The sequence below is a fragment of the Somniosus microcephalus genome, chromosome 13 (assembly GCF_052327205.1).
Source record: "Somniosus microcephalus isolate GS21.2 chromosome 13, FLI_Smic_1.0, whole genome shotgun sequence".
Lineage (NCBI taxonomy): Eukaryota > Metazoa > Chordata > Chondrichthyes > Squaliformes > Somniosidae > Somniosus > Somniosus microcephalus.
Window position 1 is genome coordinate 102,228,265 of NC_140999.1, and position 19,453 is coordinate 102,247,717.

At 47.0% G+C, this 19,453-nt stretch overlaps 1 protein-coding gene across 1 annotated transcript in view; it reads left to right on the forward strand.

The window, feature by feature from the left end:
• LOC147108501 (replication termination factor 2-like) overlaps positions 1-16,242 on the forward strand; it is an 84,707-nt gene extending 68,465 nt beyond the window's left edge. Inside the window, 2 exon segments of the mRNA XM_086005150.1 lie at positions 16,083-16,172; positions 16,174-16,242. Of these exon segments, the coding sequence (XP_085861276.1) occupies positions 16,083-16,172; positions 16,174-16,227 (144 nt within the window). The 3' untranslated portion in view covers positions 16,228-16,242.
• Positions 16,243-19,453: the final 3,211 nt, after the last annotated feature.

The following is a 19,453-nucleotide window of genomic DNA, read 5'->3' on the forward strand; positions in this document are numbered from 1 at the left end:
GACAGGCACACTTATACCAACTTTTAAGAAACATCACCCCGATGGACTAAATCTAAAGGGGTGAATGTAATGAAATCTGTTTGTCTTGCCTGTATTCGTTTTGCACTCATGTATATTACCCTCCCCCACACGGTGTATAGTTTCACTTCCTCTTCCCTGACTAACCTGGAAGGTTCCAGGTCTTGGCTCTGGCTCTGCCCCTGACTTCTCTTACTTAAAGATCCCAGGATCTGTATGACTCATTCCTGTGAGCCAGTCAGTGTGTTGAGATGTTAGCTCTGATCTTAATGATTAAAAGCCAACTTGTTAAAGTCTATAACTTCTAGTTTTGTGGTTATTGAAGGCACATCAGTCGTATAGGCTGTTGACTGTGGAGAGCACTCCTCTACGTGTGAAGGGTTTCTTGGCGTCTAGGACTTGGAACGTGAACGTGTCTGTTGCTATGTTCCACGACACCCCTAGGCTACGCTGTAGGGGGAGGTCATCAGTGAAGAGGTCTAGGTCCTTGACGTCCTTAGCACGATCTTCACGGGGGAATGCCTCCATCACTGCTGGTCTGTTAGAGGCGATCTTATGCAGCCTGAGGTTGGATAGTGCAAGTAGTTCCTGGGCTCGTCCGAGGGTACTGATGGCCTCTGCTTCGGTCGGGAATGACTTCAGTGCATCGTCGACATAGAACTCTCGTTCGATGAACCCTCTCGCATCACTGCCAAAGTCGTCGTCTTCTTCCTTGGCAGCCCTCCTTAGTCCGTATATGGCGACAGCAGGGGATGGGCTATTCCCAAAGACATGGACACGCATTCTGTAGTCCACAATGTCTCTATTGGGGTCATTGTCCCGATACCACAGGAAGCGGAGGAAGTCTCTGTGGTCTTCTCTCACCACGAAGCAATGAAACGTGCTGGATATCGGCAGTGATGGCGACGGGCTCTTTCCTGAATCTCATGAGCACTCCCAAGAGGCGGCTGTTAAGATCGGGCCCTGTGAGGAGTACGTCGTTGAGAGAGACTCCCTGATATGTTGCACTGGAGTCAAACACCACGCGGATCTGTCCACTGCATGGGGTAAGGTAGCTTGGACGACCATTCTCCAAGATGGAAGTCTTGAGTGTGCTCACCTGAGATGGCTTCTTCTCAGATTCTTGGCGACATCCTGCAGGGTACACATTAACGAGGCATATCTTGGAGCACGCTCTTGCGCTCACTCCTTCTCCACACACCTCGGTGCACCTGGATGTAAACTCTGGACCAGCAGCTCCCCCTCTCTCCCCGCCATGCTCTGAAGCGGGAGGAGGCGTCTCTGACTTCCAAGGAGCTGGGCCTGGGTATAGTGCTGAAACGTACCGATCACTTTCATATGCAGTGCATTTTGCATCCACCTTGCAGTTCTTGGCGAGATGGCTCGTGGACGAGCAGCACCTGAAACATAGAGTTCTCTTAGATATTGTTTCCAATCTTCCAGGGACATCTCCCTGAAGCCTCTGCACGTCTTTAATGGATGGGGCTTGTTGTGGATAGGGCATTGTTTGCTCATATCCTCAGGTTTTTTCTGAATCTTTGTGTGCTCAGTTGAGGACACTTGCATTTTGTGGACAGATATTGGTGTCTTTCCATGTCTGTCGAACTTGTCTCTTCTGGCAAGTGCTGGGTGGGAGGAGAAGAAGTTGAAGCTGGGGTCGTTCCTGGCTTTGGCTTCTTTACGGATGAATTTAACGAATGCAGAGAATGGTGGGAACGCCACGTTGTGCTTTAGCTTGAACTTTGAGCCAAACGTTATCCACTTCTCCTGCAGGTTAAATGGAAGCTTCTCAATGATGGGACTTACCCCTCTGGAAGTGTCTAAGTACGATAGACCGGGTAGGTAGCCGTCCTGCTTTGCGGCTTCGAGTTCCGACAGCAGATCTCCAAGGTCGCGGAGCTTCTGGGGTTCCTTACTCGTCAACCTTGGAAAGTTCTCCAACCTGTCAAAGAGAGCCCTTTCGATGGCTTTGGGCGAGCCGTAGCTTTCTTCCAGCCTCACCCAAGCCTTCTTCAACCCCTCTGGCAGCTGTCCCACATTGGCCGCTTTTATCCTGCAGGCCTGTCCGGCGGACTCTGGGCCGAGCTATTTGATGAGGCCAAGCTCCTCTCCTGCCGACAGGTCTAAGCCCAATATGGCATCGTGGAAGCAGGACTTCCAAGCCCGATAATTCTCCGGCCTGTCATCAAACTTGACTAACCCCGAAGTCACCAGCTGGGTGCGTGCAAGGTATTTGGCGAGGTCGTAGGTGCTGGGACCTGTGCCAGGGTTGCTTTGGCTGTGGGCTCTGTTGGGGGTCTCGAGGAACCGAGAGGGGATTTGCCTCTGACTTTCTCTGTTCGGCGTCCTATTCCTTTGCACCGTGTCTTCCGTTCTGCCGGGGGTGACACTGCGGCTTGAGGCACGCCGTCTGCTTTGACGTTGGTTGGCAACTTGTGGCATGTTATACGGAGTGCTTGCGTCTGTAGCGATGTGCGGGCCTCCATCCCTTTCTCCTGTAAACTGTATGTCGGCATGGTCGCTCACGTAATCTATGGTGCGCTGTCGTGGACTCTGCCACGGAACGGGAATTAAAGGTTTGTAAGCTGTCTCGGGAACAGCTCCCTCCAAAATTGCCTCGAATACTTGTGTCTCGGCTAATGCAGCATCTATCTCTTTGTTGCTGCAGAGCGTCTAATGTGGCTTGGAGACGGGCCTGTTCAGCCTGGCGTTCCACTTGATGACGGGCCTGTTCAGCTTGTCGTTCAACCTGGTGACTGGCCAGGTCGGCTTGGGATCGGGCCTGTTCGGCTTGGGATTCAGCTTGGAGACGGGCCTGTCTTACTTTTATTTCTATTTCTCTGTCCACATGCGCGGCTCTGGCTTGAGCTGCTACTAGCTTAGCCCGTGCTTTGGCGATGGCTATGCTTACTCTAGAACCACCCGATGACTGTGAACCAACTTGCGATCTGTAGTAACCGGAGCTTGTAGACCGATTGTCACGTTCTACAGTTTCGTCTGCCTGTTTAAGGCCTTCTACTTGCTGCAAAGCATTTTCGTTATTATCTTCTGACATGTTGATGTGAGGTAGATGTGCTCTACGAGGTTAAGGCTTATTCTGGGTTCCTCCTGCTCCGCTCTTCATAGCTAGCCGTATTGCTATCTTTTCACTGTACTGGCCGCGCTAGACGTGCTCCTATCTAGTTATCCAGCAAGTTAAACACTTATTCAAAAATAATTCTTCTGAAGCCGGTTGCTGTTTTGAAGCTTTACTTGAACAAATTTGTGAAAAGATATTGCGCTTGGCCTAACACATGAAATCAGATTACATTGGATTGTAAAACCCTTGTGGAATCCTCCATTACTGCCAGGTTCTTCCTGGAATTCTACTTCGTGTTATACAGGAAGAAAGGAACAAAGGTCAAATGACCTCACACAGGAAGAAAGATCAGATGACCTTTCCAGCATACAAACTATTAACACAATAGCCACCACCAGAGGGTGCTATCTGCACACATGAAATGTTCACTGCATGTAAAAGGTCCATTGGTCCAGAACACCGGTCTATAATTCCCCTTTTTCTCTCTACCACCTTTTTTGAACAGTGGGGTAACATTAGCTACCCTCCAATCCATGGGAACTGTTCTGGAATCTATAGAATTTTGGAAGATGACCAGCAATGCATCTACTATCTCTAGGGCCACTTCCTTAAGTACCCTAGGATGTAGATTATCAGGCCCAGGGGATTTATCGGCCTTCAATCCCGTCAATTTCCCTAACACCATTTCCCTACGAATACTGATTTCGTTCAAAAAAGGTGGTAGAGAAAAAGCGGGGAATTATAGACCGGCAAGCCTGACGTCGGTAGTGGGGAAAATGCTAGAGTCCATTATAAAAGATGTAATAGCAGAGCACTTGGAAAGCAGTGACAGGATCGGACAAAGTCAACATGGATTTACAAAAGGTAAATCATGCTTGACTAATCTACTGGAATTTTTTGAGGATGTAACTGGTAAAATAGATAAGGGAGAACCAGTGGATGTGGTGTATTTGGACTTTCAGAAGGCTTTCGATAAGGTCCCGCATAAGAAATTAGCGTGCAAAATTAAGGCACATGGGATTGGGGGCAAGGTATTGACTGGTTGGCAGACCGAAAGCAGAGAGTTGGAATAAACGGCTCTTTTTCCGAGTGGCAGGCAGTGACTGGTGGGGTACCGCAAGGATCGGTCCTAGGACCCCAGCTGTTCACAATATATATTAATGATCTGGATGAGGGAATTGGACGTAGTATCTCCAAATTTGCAGACGACACAAAGCTGGGTGGGAGGGTATGCTGTGAGGAGGATGTCGTGAAACTCCAGTACGATTTGGACAGGTTGGGTGATTGGGCAGAAACATGGCAAATGCACTATAATGTGGATAAATGTGAGGTTATCCACTTTGGTGGCAAAAACAAGAAGGCAGATTATTATTTGAATGGCATTAGATTGGGAGAATCGAGTATTGTGTGCAGTTTTGGTCGCCTTATCTGAGGAAGGATGTTCTTGCCATGGAAGGAGTGCAGCGAAGATTCACCAGGCTGATACCTGGGATGGCAGGAATGATGTATGAGGAGAGATTGGGTTGATTGGGCTTGTATTTGCTGGAGTTTAGAAGATTGAGAGGGGATCTCATCGAAACCTATAAAATGTTGTCAGGCCTGGACAGACTAGATGCAGGAAGGATGTTCCCGATGGCCGGGGAGTCCAGAACCAGGGGTCATAGTCTAAGGATAAGGGGTAAGCCATTTAGGACAGAGATGAGGAGGAATTTCTTCACCCAGAGAGTGGTGAACCTGTGGAATTCTCTGCCACAGAGGGCGGTGGAGGCCAGTTCATTAAATATATTCAAGAAGGAGTTGGATATCTTTCTTAAGGCTAAAGGGATCAAGGGATATGGGGAGAAGGCAGGGACAGGGTACTGAATTTGGATGACCAGCCATGATCTCATTGAATGGCGGAGCAGGCTTGAGGTGCCGAATGGCCTACTCCTGCTCCTATCTTCTATGTTTCTATTCAGTTTCTCCCTCTCATTAGACCCTATGTTCCCTGACATCTCTGGGAGGTTATTTGTGTCCTCCTTTGTGAAGACCGAACCAAAGTAGAGGAGGGTAAGGATAATGGATAACAGGTTAAAAATAGAAAAAAGAAGAGAAAAGGAAAGGAATTAAAAACTCAAAAGTAAGGTATGTGACATGGGCAGACTTCTAGGTGAAGAAAGCAGCAGAATTGCACAACAGGCTGACTGTAAGACAGTGTTGAAGTTGTAAATGTCAGTGGAAATATCTTTGGATTCAAAGCCATTGATGGGCAAGGAAAGAAAAAAATGTGTGGATTTCTGACCTCCTGTTGGAGGGAAGGTCATTGATGAAGTAGCTGAAGATGGTTGGGCCTAGGACCTGTTGGAGGGGCTTGAACAGGCAGTGAGGTAAATAGAGAGAGGAAAAATGTCCAGTGTGTGAAAGTAATGGGCCAGAAATTAGGATCGGGGGCTTGCCGCGCGTGCAAGCCCCCGATGTGCACTTAGCTGGCGCGCTGACATTTCAATCCTGGCCCGCATTGCATTTCCTGTCACTGGCCCGCTTCAGGTCCTGCCGCGCTGTGCGTGCGTGACCCAGCGGCGTACTTAGTGCGATGAGCCGGCTGGGATCACGTGAGCACTGGGCAACCAATGGGAGGTTGCAAAAGTTCATTCATGAGTTTGGTAGTAAGAACTGTCAAACTCATGAAAACTCCTGGCCCCAAAACACTACTTAAACTTGAAAGAAAATTTAAAAAAACATCGCACTACTTAAATAAACTATAAATAACTGTAAAAAAACTATTTTAAACAATAATTTTAAATTTTGAAAAAAATTATTATATAAAAAAATCGGGGCTAAAAATAGACTTACCTTACTGTAAAGTCTCCAAAAAAAATGAACCTGTGGAAACATTTTCTAATTTTACTTAATAGACCACTTACGTACTTACGGCTGCTTTTTCCACGCGTAAAAACCGGAGTCTTTTCCCCACGGGCAACTCTTCAAAAAAAAAAAGGGAAGTTCAGCGCGCACGCGCTACCTGAAACCTCGCACGCGTTCCGCCTCTTGGGTTAGAGGAGAGGAAATGCCGGTTTTCCCCGCATGCGCTGTGCATGCTGAAAACCGGCAATTCCTCCGGGTCCACACGTGAGTACGGACGGGGTACTCACGTGTTGGGACAGGAATTACTGGCCCAATGTCGAATTACTGTCCAACGGACAAAGTAGCTCAGTTTTGGAAATGGCCAGTGGTAATCTCATTGCTCAGTAAATAGGATAGGAAGCAATCCAACAATTCTGGGGCCATTTGTCTGTTTAGTGATGCTTCTGGATAGGTTTCAGGGGCACTTGAAGAGAAGGCCAGTGTGACTTCAAAATAAGAAATGTATTATGTGACAAGCTATTCATGGTGAGTCAGGTATATTAAAATGTTGGGAGTAGAAAAAAAGTCTTCAAATGTTTGTGGATTTTATACAGGCATTTGACGGCATGGAGAGATGGTGCTTGGAAGTTGTTGGAAAGATTACCATATTATTGAAAATATTTCAGGAAATAAAGGCTTGTGTGATGATTGAAAAAAGAATGTCAACATGATTTGAAGTGAAGACAGGAATTTGTCAATGATATATTTTATAACCAATAATTTTCATTGTCTCACTCATGAGACAGCAACAATGTGGAGTAGACCTTGATTATATGGAAGATGGTGCTGTTGTTGTATTCTTAGTTGTTGGAGAAGAAAATTAGTGGTGGCTAAATATTATTACAGAAAGATGGAGTGAATGGAGAAATTGGACACTGTGATGGATAAATTTATAAACCTGGGAAATTGTGTCCAGTGAAAGGGGGTGTAATAAAGAGGTAAAGAAAGGCATTTCTCCAGTTTGAATTTTTTTTTGCAGATTATGGAAACTATTCTGTAGGAGAAAAGATGCATCATGGGATCTGAAAAGGACACGGAGGCCAGTGTCCAGTTGAGCTGACACTTGCGTATGGCACTGAGAGCTAGACCAAGATAACAGAGAAATGAAGGCTTGACTATTTTGAGTATGTGGTGTGCAAAAGGGATATTTTGTTAGCAGGCGGGCAGGAGAGTAGAGTGATGAACTCTAAGGTAATGAGGAGGCGTGGTCTGTGTGTAGTAACTTTGGGCCGGAATTTGCAGGAGAAATAACAGTGAAGCTAATGGCCCAGAAATTCGGGTCGGGGGCTTCCCGCGGGTGCAAACCCCCGATCTGCACTTACCTTGCGTGCCAGCCGTTGAGCTCTGGGCCCCTGTGGAATTCCGATCCGGGGCCTGGCCCAGCTGCTGGCACGCAGTGCTTGCGTATCCCAGGGGCGCAGTTAGTTTGATGCGTCCCCTGGGATCACGTGGGCCATGGGGAGCCAATTGGAGCAGGGAATGCTCCATTCATAAGTCTGACAGGAAGTGCTGTCAAGACTTATAAATACTACGGCCCCAAAATAGCACTAAATCTTCAAATAATTTTTTTTTTTTAAATCACATTTTTAAAATAAACTATAAATTACATGAAATAACTCTTTTAAACAATAATTACATTTTTGAGGAAAATAATTTTATTTTCTAACGGGGCTAAAAATAAACTTGCTTTGCTTTATAGTATTTAAAAATAATAAACCTGTGGAAAAAATGTTTTAATTTTAATTAATTCACCACTTACCTTGTAAAAAGCAGGCCTTACGCCTGGTTTTTACATTCTCACTTCTGCAGGCTTAACCTCCCGGGAAAACCTGTTTTTAAAAAAACAAAAAAAAACAATGAAGTTCGATGCGCACGCGCAACCTCTCCCGCGCACGCGTTCGACCTCTGAACCTCTTCGTTCAGAGGAACGGAAGTGCCGGTTTCCCGCGCAGTGTATGCAGGAAACCGGCACTTCCATTTGGCCTACGGGTGAGTACCCCGTGCGTACTCGCCCGTGGAGACCCGAATTTCTGGGCCATTAATAGCACTCGCCATTATTAAAATGTAAATCGGACAGTAACTTCCAGTGACTGTGCATGAGCAGTTAACTGTGGAAATCAGTTAGTTGCTGTTTGAGTTGCCCTGCTCCTCCAGAAACTCTGCAATAACAAAATCTTGCCGAGTGACTCAGCATTGAAATATATAAAACAGCGTGAAGTTGCTGTACTTACCCGCTAGATTCCCACTAAACTCGCTAGAAAAAGTTAGGGCTTGTCCATTCCAGTGTAAGTAAATTTTTAACGGCATGATAAGTCTTAATTACTGCCAAATAACCTCGCTGGTGCTGAAAATTAACTTTTATAAGTGTGGCGTCTCATTCCTTCAGATTTTAATTATTGTTGGAGATTTAAAAAAAAATAAAACATTAAAAAAAAACTTTTTCTTTGTCTCTTTTATCTCTCATCCCAGTTTTCTTTCCTTCTCTTTATTTTGCTTTCTGTACCTCATTTGACACTGAAGTAAAAATTCTAACTGACATTTCCTAGTTCAGACTCTGCTCCTCATTAACAATTCTTCAATCCGATTGGTTAAAGAGATACACAGTTACTTTCCCTGTTCGCACAGGTCCCAGATCCTGTGTAAAGGGTGTCAACTTGCTGTGGCTCTCTAAATCACAATAAGTTCCAGTGCAAAATCCCATAGAAAGTCTGTGGGCAAGTGTAAGTGTAATGAACGGCTGCCGCTGTTCATTCTCTGCTGAGCAAAATCCAGCCCATTCTGTTCTGATGAGAAAATTATGATGAGTAGGGCATGTTGTTTTGGTTGAATATCAGTATCTTTTGGAATACAATGAAGCAACTCTCAGTTTGGAAAAGATGATATGGAGAGCCAAAACTGAGATGGTGAGAAGAGTAACAATGGGTTGCCAGGTGTAGAAGCTGACATGAGAGAGTGCAGTGACAGTGTCCTGTGCCATTCGGCCCTTCGAGCCTGCTCCGCCATTCAATATGATCATGGCTGATTCTCTCTCAATAAGATGACGTTGATCTCAAGGACAGAGTGATCTCCTGGACTAGTTTTGTTTGCCTAAGACGGGGTCAGAGAGGAATTTCCCAGATGTTTTCCACCAAATTGTCCTTGTATTTTTAATCTTTTTTCACCTCTCCGAGGAGCTCACGTGGTTTTAAGTGAGGTGGAGAGTGTATATATTACACAAGCACCCAGATTTAGTGTTGTGAATAACGGTGAGGCTAACTGCAGTCACCGTTATTATGGAGTAAATCGGACAGCAACTTCCGATTACGCACATGCACAGTTAAACGTGGAAAGCCGGAAGTTGTAGTCCGAGCTACCCTGTTCTTCTGCAGGCTGCGCTATAACAGTACCTCGCCAATAGACTTGGCATTGAAATCAATGTAAGGCCATAAAGTTGCAATACTTACCCACTAGTTACCCCCTAAACTAATCCAGAAAAAGTAAAGGCTGGTGCATTCACGTGTAAGTGAATTTTTAACAGTGTGATCCGTCCTAATTATTGCCAATCAACTTCTCTGGCCCTGAAAATTTAATTTTACAGGTGTGGAGTCTCATTCCATCAGAATTTAATTAGTGTTGGAGACTTTAAAAATTTAACAGAACTTTTTAAAAAACTTTTTATGTCTGTCTCTTTTATCTCTCTCTCAATCCCATCTTTCTTTCCCAATCTTTATTTCGCTTTCTGTACATTGTTTAAATCTATTTACAGGAAACTAGGTTAAATGTCCGGAAAGCTCTACCGGCAAAATTCGGGAGCCGTTTCCTATAAGTTTTTTTACTTCGCGTTGCTTTTTTTTTCCAGTCAGGCTCTGCAAGGTCTAGCTGAAGCTATTGCTTAGCTACAGAGATGCTTTTAAACTGTGGCCGACTGTTTTGAAGCAGGGTTTGTTGATTCACACGGAGCTCAAAAGCTCCGTATGTTTTAACATTAGCGCTGGTTTCTACAACAGTTTTGATGGTACGGCACCAGCTCGGTCCCGTCAGTGCCGGATACCAGAAAGTTTTCTGTATAACTTCTGGTTTCTACTTCCTGGTTTAGAGTCTACAGCCTCGATTTTCATTGGGCCATGAGGCGGGCTTTTAGGCCTGCGGGGGGTTAAAATTGCAAAACCTGGGGGTCGCGACCCCCCCCGCCTAGTTCCCGCCTCAACGCCATTTTAACCTAGGTGTGTCTGACCCGAATCAGTCCTGCCTGTTTTAGGGCCCTTAAACAGTACTGATTGGCCTTTATAATCCCATTTAACAGGCCCTTGCCTGTTTAACCCTTTTCCCACGTAAAATACGCCTGGTGGGGATCATGCCTCTGAAACCTGGTGTGAACACTATTGGCTTGCTGACTATCAGCTGCAGGTCCAACATTAAAGAGGATATTTGATCAGTCATCATTTGCAGGTGGCAGGACTTTGTTGTCTCCGGTCTGGGGCAACTTTTAGAAGGCAATACCACAGCTGTGGAAGTTTGGAGCCTGACGCCCATCTCCAGTGTGACCTCCTGCGAGACACCTCTCGCCACCCTCACTCAGCGCTTCCTCAACTGAGGCACATACCAGAAGCATGGAAGGCCTTATTTTCCTTCCCCTCTTGGCATTAGAGGACCTCCAGCCCCACTCGCGAAATGACACACGCCACAAATGCAGAAGTTGCCATCAGAATTTTTATGAAAAACACACAACTGATGGTATTTCCACAAAATACACAGCATTTCACCCAAGTGACTACCCTTGTGACTAATTGTGCTTTATTTTCCTCTTGCGCGTGCTCCTACATAGTGGTTCCCCTGTGGCTTCAGCAGATGTGGAGGCCCCTTGCTCACTTTCCTGCTGCTCCTGTCTCGACACCTTTGGCGGGCGTCCTCTGGGGTGGCGAGCCTATGAGGGCAATGCAGGGGTTAAGACCGCTATCTCTGTTGGGTGTGTACTCTGGCAGGGCTCTGCAGTGGCATGGAAGTGTGAGCGCTGGGAGAGGAGCCCCCACTTCCTTGAGGTCTGCCACCAACCTCCCTCTCATGGGTCAGGTCCCCCTTGGTGCCTGCAAGTGGCTTGAGAGCAGCTTGCTGTATATCAGGGGGGCCATGGGGACCCGTATCTGCAATGGCAGTCCTACTCAGAAGGACTTCCATGAAGGTCTGGTTTCTCTGTTCAATAGATGCCCATCGCTCCTCAAGAGATGTCATTCTACTCTGAACACTCACCATGATTTCCATACCCTGGCGACTAACCTCCTCCATGGCCGTAGCCCCCCTCCTCCTCTACCATAGCCAGCCTTACCACGGAGGCAGCAATCATTTCCACGTAGCCATCCTTTCCGTGTTGATGCATTCATGCGCCAATGACTCCACAAAGGCTCTGCTCATGTTCTCAATGGACTGCTCCATTCGCTCCACACTCGCAGCGACCCTAGAGACAAAAACTGCCAGAGACTCCTGCATCTGTGCCTGGAGTTCCATCACCTCTGATCTTACGGATGGACCCAGAGGCAGAAGGTCAACATGCAGCTGAGCCGAGCTGGCAGAGTCCTGCGCCCTCCGACGAGGACTCTCCACTGCTGTCCCTGTCTCCACAATCTGCTGATGCTCACTTGTGAGCTGTGATACACCAGGTGACAACTCTACTCTATATCCCGAAGGTCCCACCAAGGTGTGAGTGTCTGCGCTGGTGCTGGGTGCGCTTATTTCTGCTGACGCTGCGCCCTCCGAGGTTGCAGATTCCTCTGAGGAGTCTGGCATCTCAGGCTCTTCCTCCTGCACACTGGGGTCGGGGGCTCTCGATGGTCCTGTGGGGGAGTCGAGGAAAAAGTTAGAGATGTGATGCCAAGGTTACATGCACATTGCATTTTGCAGATGATCATAAGTCCATATGATGTAGCTTCAGAATCATTATCAGCGACTCATGCAATGCCAATGAGAGAGATTGAAAACTATTCTGTCACCAGCTTGCGGGGATGCTCCTGCCTGTCCTTCCCCAACGTCCACATCTCGGTCAGCCCTGGCAATCTCCAGGACGCCTTCCTCCCAGGGGGTGAGCTGGGCTAATGAGGGCGGCCCTCCTCCTGTCCTGGCTTGCGCTCTCCTGTTGTGAGCTCTCTCTTCCTGCAATGAGGGAGACAAGTGGAGGTTGAGTGCGAATGAAGGAGTGAGTGCAGAGATTGCATAGCATAGATACTTAGGAGACAAAGATGGAGTGAGGTTGCAAGACCAAGGGCCCTCCCTGTGTTGTCAGTTGTTTTCAAAGCATCAGAGTGAGAGGGAGTGTGAGGGCTGCATGGTGGCATAGTTCTGTGAATGTGAGCATAGAGAGAGAGGGAATGGGTAAGGGTGCATGGATGTGAGTGTCTAGTGAGATGTGCAGGAAGAGATTGCTGAAGCTGAGTGCTGGTGAGGAAAGGCAATGGGGATCAGATTGATGGTGATGGAAACATCATACAGTACTTACTTTTCCAGTGCGAAGGAGGTCATGGAATCTTTTCCTGCACTGCAACCACGTTCTTCGTGTGAGCCCCAAGCAGTTGACTTGACCTGCCACCTCTAGCCACACAGCCTTGGTCTGGCTGGGAGGCCTCTTCCTCCCTGAAGAAGGGAAGAGGACCTCCCTGTGGGCCCTAGCACCATCCAATAATGCCTGTAGTGAAGTCTCATCAAACTTGGGTGCAGATCTGGCCCTCCCGCTGGCTGTTCCTCCTGCAGGCTCCTGTGCCATCTTAATCTTGGAAGCCTGCAGAGGAAGCAAGGCTTGCTGTGGACCTTAAAAGCAGCAGCAATGATGACGTCATACACTGCGACTTTCTGACTGGAAATACTCAATTGCCAAAGCTTCTCACGCTGGAAATCAATTGGCCAATTGTGTTAAATTTGTATCAATCTCACAGACCCATTTACAATCGTGTCGGAATCACTAAATTCGGGGAAACTGCCAATTCCCCGCACCTGAACTAAAATCGACCCCTACGTGTCTCAGTGAGGATTCTTTAATCTGATTGGTTGAAGAGCCTCGCTGTTTCTTGATCTGCTCACAGATGCCACAGATCCCCTGTAGAGGGTGCCGCGCTGGATCAGATGCACAATTACAGCAAGTCTGTGCTCAAAAGTCGGGAAAAACTCTGTGGGCAGCTGTCGGCGTAGTGAGCGGCAAGCGCCATTCCTTCACCGCTGATTGCAAAATCCGGGCCAAGGTATCACAATTGTGTGGGACAGGCTGGATGGTCCGGAGGGTCTTTTCCTGTCCGCCATTGTTTGTATGTATCTTAACTGATTTTTATAGAAGTAGTTCTCTTTCACCATATCTGAAAGGAAGAGTTAGAGAAGTTTCTGCTGTGTTGTAGATATTATTAGATTCTGTGGTCCACTTCCTGTATCTGTAGATATTCTATTAAGATCATTTTTCCTATTGAACACTTTGGGGGTGCTTTTCCCACTGGAGGTGAGATGGAGGCGGGTTTCGGTTTGGGTGGGTTTGAAACCTGCCTCAACTGATAGCTTTCAAAGAATTGCCACTTGATTTCAGAGGTGTGGGTTGCCCTTGGCCAGTTAGTGTTTTGGGCCTGAAACCCGCCTCTGCTGACATCACTTTTTCACTCTGATTTTATATTTTTTTGCTGTCTTGGATAATTCCACAGGATTTGATGAAATGCCATCTCTGTGGCAAGCATTAAAATGATTTGATGCCAAAGTGTTGGCGTTATGGCATCTGCCCTTTCGCCTTAGGCAGCGCCACATTGCGGGCTCTGTCACACTTGCATTGTCAGGTTGGTGGCCTGCATGAAAGGAGGCCAGAGAGTCCTGTCCATTGTCAATGATGTCTTAGGATGGAGCCAAGGACAAGTGCCCAACTTGGACAACCTATGCAAATCTGGCCAGGATAAGTGCATCCTAGGCAGCTTTGTGCTTGCGTGCTGCCGCTACTCTGCTGGCCGATACACCGGCGCTCTGACCACCCTCCGCCGCCGCCTCCTCATCTGAGGATGGCTGGAACTGAGCCACTTTTCTCCTCGGGAAGCTGCAAGCCACGATGCTGTGTGATGTGCAGTTGCACAGCAGACCACGACCATTCTGGGAGACCCTGTATGGGCTCCACCTGATCGGTCAAGGCAACGGAAGCGCATCTTCAACAACCCAATGGTTTGCTCGATGATGGACCTGGTCGAAGTGTGGCTGGCGTTGTAATGCTCTTCAGCCCTCGTTAGCTGGCCTCCTGATCAGCGTCATTAGCCACTTCTTCAGGGGGGTAGCCCTTGTCACCAAGGAGCCATCCATTAAGTTGGTTTAGTGGATTGAAAAGCGGAGGAACACTTGAGTTCCGCAGGATGAAAGTCATGGCAACTACCATAGAATTTGGCGCAAATATGCAAGAACTCCTTGTGGTTACACACCAGCTGTACGTTGAGGGGAGTGGAAGCCCTTTCGGTTGACAAGATAGCTGGGTTGTGATTGGGTGCCCTAAGGGCCACGTGCAGTCTATGACGCCCCTGCACCATTGGCATGCCTGCCATATTTACAAAGCCAACCACATGCACAGTCACACTTACTTGATCCCTTGAGAAGTGGATGTAATTTTGGGCCTTAGCAAAAATGGCATCAGTAACCTGCATGATGCAACTGTGGGCGGCCGACTGGGAGATGCCGCTGATGTCTGTTGATGATCCCTGGAAGGAGCCTGAGGCAAAGAAGTTGAGTGCGGTGGTGACTTTGACAGCCACTGGTAAGGGGTGTTCACCTGTTCCTCTGGGCTCCAGGTGTTGGTGCAGCATTGCGCAGATCTCTCGGACAACCTCTCACGAAAGTCTCAGCCCTCCTTTGGCACTGCTGCTCGCTCATATTGAGGTAGCTCATCCTCTGTCTGTAAACCCTCTGTTGGGGGGCATCTCCTGCGGCGGGGTGCCTCGATGCGCCACTAGAGAGAGACAGAGGGACCTTAATCATAATCAACTTATTGTCCTTGTTAGTGCACAAGTGCAGTACAACGAAATGTAGGCTTGCGGCTCCCGAGAGTGTACATTTAGATTAAGACATTTAAACATTCAACATACATTTGGCTTGTAATACATTAACATAAACATAACCATAATAAAGTGCATTGGCAGATGTGCAGGCTTTAGAGTTTATTTGTGGAGTTCAGTAGGATGACCGCCCTGGGAAAGAAGCTGTTCCTAAATCTGGTCGTACGGGTGCGAATGCATCTGTAGCGTCTCCCAGATGGCAGGAGGGCGAACAGACTGTGGCTGGGGTGGGGTAGGGTCTTTGATGATGGACCATGACCTCCGTAAACAGCGTTTCTGGTATATGTGCTCTATGGTCGGTAGCCGGGTGCCGGTAATGCGTTGGGCAGTTTTGACTACCCGCTGCAGGGCTTATCAGCCTGGGCTGGATTTACATGGGTGGGACAATGTAGTCACTACTACGATGCCCAGTCTCCAGCATCATGTTTAACATTGAACCTTTCTGTCTGTGTTACTAAGTTCTTTATGTTGTAGCTATTCTGTTTAGTCTGCAAGTCAAACCTCCTATCTATGCTTTCTGTATTTGATATTCAGCAGTTTCCTTATTGCACTTGAATTGTACCCTCTCTCAGGCATTACCTCCCTTGTTAGTGGTTACAGCTTCATTCTCTGTGTGTTTTGTTTCTCTACTCCGATTTAGGCAATGTTCTACCTAGCTTGTAAGTAAAACTCCGAAGGGATCATTTCCAGCTTTCTATGGTGCTTAATTGTGTTTTCATTCGACAGTATGTTTTGTTTCCTGTTGGTAATTTTTTTTTTTTAGCAATGAATCATGGCGAATAGCGGGCGAGTGAATCCCCCCCCCCCCCCCCCGGAAAATTAACCTAACATCTACCTACATGGCCTTATGTCCTCAGGACATTAATGAGCCAATGAAACAGACTTGAACCAAATTGCTCTGTCTGAGGTGGATTTGAGTTTTAAAATGCATTCTGTCTTCAGACCTGAATTCAAGCCATCCATCAAGATAAAGCAATCGACACGATCCACTCCTTTATTGAGAAACAGTTTGGAGTTTATTGGACCAGGACATTGTGATGTGTTAAGTTTTTCTGTGCTTTTTTTTGGATCCTCAGGATGTGAAGGAGCTAAATCTGACTGATAATCCAGTCTGGAAAGGCGATAAGGCTAACACAAAGGGTGACAAGTACGAAGACCTGCACCGTGGCTGCTTTCATCTGTCCCGTGGTTGGTTTGGAAATGAATGGACGACAGAAGTGAGTTGTTTGAATTTTATTTATCTTTGGCATGAGGGCTGTAGACTGGATTGCATTTGACCAATATGCTGTAAGCTACGTGAATGGGTATTGTACAAAACAAAAATATTCTTCTGCCAGTGCGCCTTTCACCACCCATTAAAGCAGGCTCGCAACCTGCCCTCAAGGTCGGTGCGGTGCCACTCCTGAGTTGACCGCTGAGATGAGTGCGGCCCAAGGTTGATTCTTTTTGCCATCCTGTTATTTCTTTTATTGTGTAAGTGGCTTTCTTCCGCTACCATTTCACCATGCAGCTGCTATTCTGGTGGAAGCAGGGATGGGTGTTTATTATTGTGGCCCACAAAGGACTCAAAGTTTCAGGGCCAATATTTGTCCCCTTCCTATAACTGCATCTTGATGTCTGTAATTTTTGGTAAAACCAAGAGGGTGACAAGTCTGTTTATTAGAGATTGAAAGAGGGAAAATCTGAGTGTTGGCCAGACCTGATCAAGTGCTCCAGTTATCAGCTGGTTATTAGCAGAACTCCAGTAATCCACTCCCTCTGATGGAAGTGATCTGGGAGACTTACGTTTAGGAAGTGTTTATCATCCAATTATTGTGCAGGTGGGCAGCAAAGTTCACTGTGAGCTGTATTATTTGAAACTGAAGGATATTACCAATACTTCTTGCACTTCATTTGCTATCCCCTTATTTAATTATTGTAAATGTGAAATATTGCCTAATTCTGATGCATTGTGCTTAAAAATTGTACATCAACATTTTCATATCCTAACCTGTAAAAGCTCTGATCAGTGTACTGAGGCGACTGAAATCATAGTTTGCAGGTTGTTGGTTTATTCTATTTGGGATAATTGTTAGTCCTGGGCCATGTCCACCTTTGCAAGGTGATGTATATAAAAGTAGCCCTTGCGGTGCCAAGGCTTTTTTGAGGGCATGTTGTTGTTGTTGAGAGAGAGAGAGAGAAGGGGTATGGGGGAGGGGGAAGGGTGGGGGAATGGGGAGGGGAGGGGGGAGGGGGGAAGGGGGAAGGGTGGGGGGGATGGGGAGGGAGAGAGAGAGAGGGGGAAAATAAATGCGGTGTCCAAATTGGAGACAAACGCACCGGTTTCTTCACCCCAGAGAAGAGGCGTCCGGCAGGGCTGCAATTTGAGCCCGACCCTGTTCAACATATACATAAATGAATTAGCAGACATGCTGGAGCCAAAGCGAGTCACCAGGTCCCCGTCTCCTAGATGGAGAAGTGAAGTCCCCTGTTCTATGCGGACGACCTGGTTCTGCTGTCTCCCACAGAACAGGGATTACAGCAACAACTAGACCTACTCGACAAATACTGCCAAAATTGGGCTCGAACAGTAAATCTAAAGAAAACCAACATCATGATTTTTCAGAAAAGACCCAGATGTCAGGAAAACAAATACCAGTTTACCCTCAGTGATACCACTATAGGACACACTATGAGCTACACCTACCTTGGTCTAACTATTACAGCATCAGGGAGCTTCAGCATAGCAGTGAATGCACTAAAAGAAAAAGCCCGAAGAGCCCTATATGCAATAAAAAGAAAATTCTACAACATCCAAAATCCCAATCAAAATCTGGCTCAAAATTTTGACAGCATAATCCTGCCCATTGCACTGTACGGTAGTGAAGTATGGGGCCCGCTAAATCACCAAAAGCTACACTAAATGGGAAAAACACACAATAGAAGCCCTACATGCAGAATTCTGCCGAAGCATCCTTCGCACCCAAAGAAAAACGCCAACAAATGCATGCAGAGCCGAACTAGGCAGATACCCACTGATAATAAAACATCCAAAAACGAGCACTAAACTTCCTAAATCACCTCAAATCTAGCTCCCCAGACACCCTTCATTTCAAAGCCTTTCAGACCCAAGAGCTAAACCCAGAAAAGAGTCCCCTGAGTCAGCTGCTACTGAAACTAAGTACCTCAGCCGACCCTGACCAGCCCCAGACCAACACAGCCGTCCAAACACCAATCCGAGTGAACCAAATCATTAAAAAATGCAAAGAAACCTACCTGGAACATTGGAACAAAAATAACCGAAAGCCAAAGCAGATTAGAATGTTACCGGGCCCTAAAAAGAGAATATAAACTGGCAGACTACCTCCACGACCATCAGAGACACAAAACAGAGACAGACCCTCACCAGGTTACAGACTAAGCGACCACCAACTGGAATTTGAAAAAGGCAGATACAAGAAATCCTGGCAGCCTAGAGAGAATAGAATATGCGATCAATGTCTGGCTGGCGAGGTTTGAAACAGAAATGCATTTCCTCCTAAAATGCGAAAAATTCAACACATCAAGAAACATATTATTCAACAAGCTAAGCCAAACAACCCCAGATTTCAAGGAATTGGATGATCTGTCAAAATTGAGATTAGTCCTAGGAGAAGGAGGACAGACCATACCTTGGGGCTAAATATGTAACAACATGTCACAACCTGGAGGACTGTTTTAAAAGTAAGACTGTTTAAAATTAATATTGAACGTACCAAATGAAGTAGAAAGACTGTTTAAAATTAATATTGTTTAAAAGTAATATTGTATATACCCAACAAATGTCAAATCGATTGACACCTACAGAATGTTGGAAAACTGTACCTTTTTGCTATGTAAGCTTTGGCAATATGGTTCTCTGTAAACTTTCATGCCAATAAAAGCATTTGAACTGAGAGAGAAGGAAAGAGAGAGAGAGAGAGAGAGGGAAGGAGAGAGAGAGAGGGAAGGAGAGAGAGAGAGAGAGAGGGTGAGGAGAGAGAGAGAGAGGGAAGGAGAGAGAGAGAGAGGGAAGGAGAGAGAGAGAGAGAGGAGAGAGAGGGAAGGAGAGAGAGAGAGGGGGGGAAGGAGAGAGAGAGAGGGGGGAAGGAGAGAGAGAGAGGGGGGGAGGGAAAGAGGGAGAGAGGGGGGGGAAGGAGAGAGAGAGGGGGAAGGAGAGAGAGAGGGGGGGAAGGAGAGAGAGGAGGGGGGGGAAAGAGAGAGAGAGAGGGGGGGGAAGGAGAGAGAAGAGAGAGGGGGAGGGGGGAAGGCGAGAGAGAGAGGGGGGGGAAGGCGAGAGAGAGAGAGGGGGGGGGGGAAGGATGAGAGGAGAGAGAGGGGGGAAGGAGAGAGAGAGAGGAGGGGGAAGGAGAGAGAGAGAGGGGGGGGAAGGAGAGGAGGAGAGAGAGGGGGGGGGGAAGGAGAGGAGAGAGAGGGGGGGGAAGGAGAG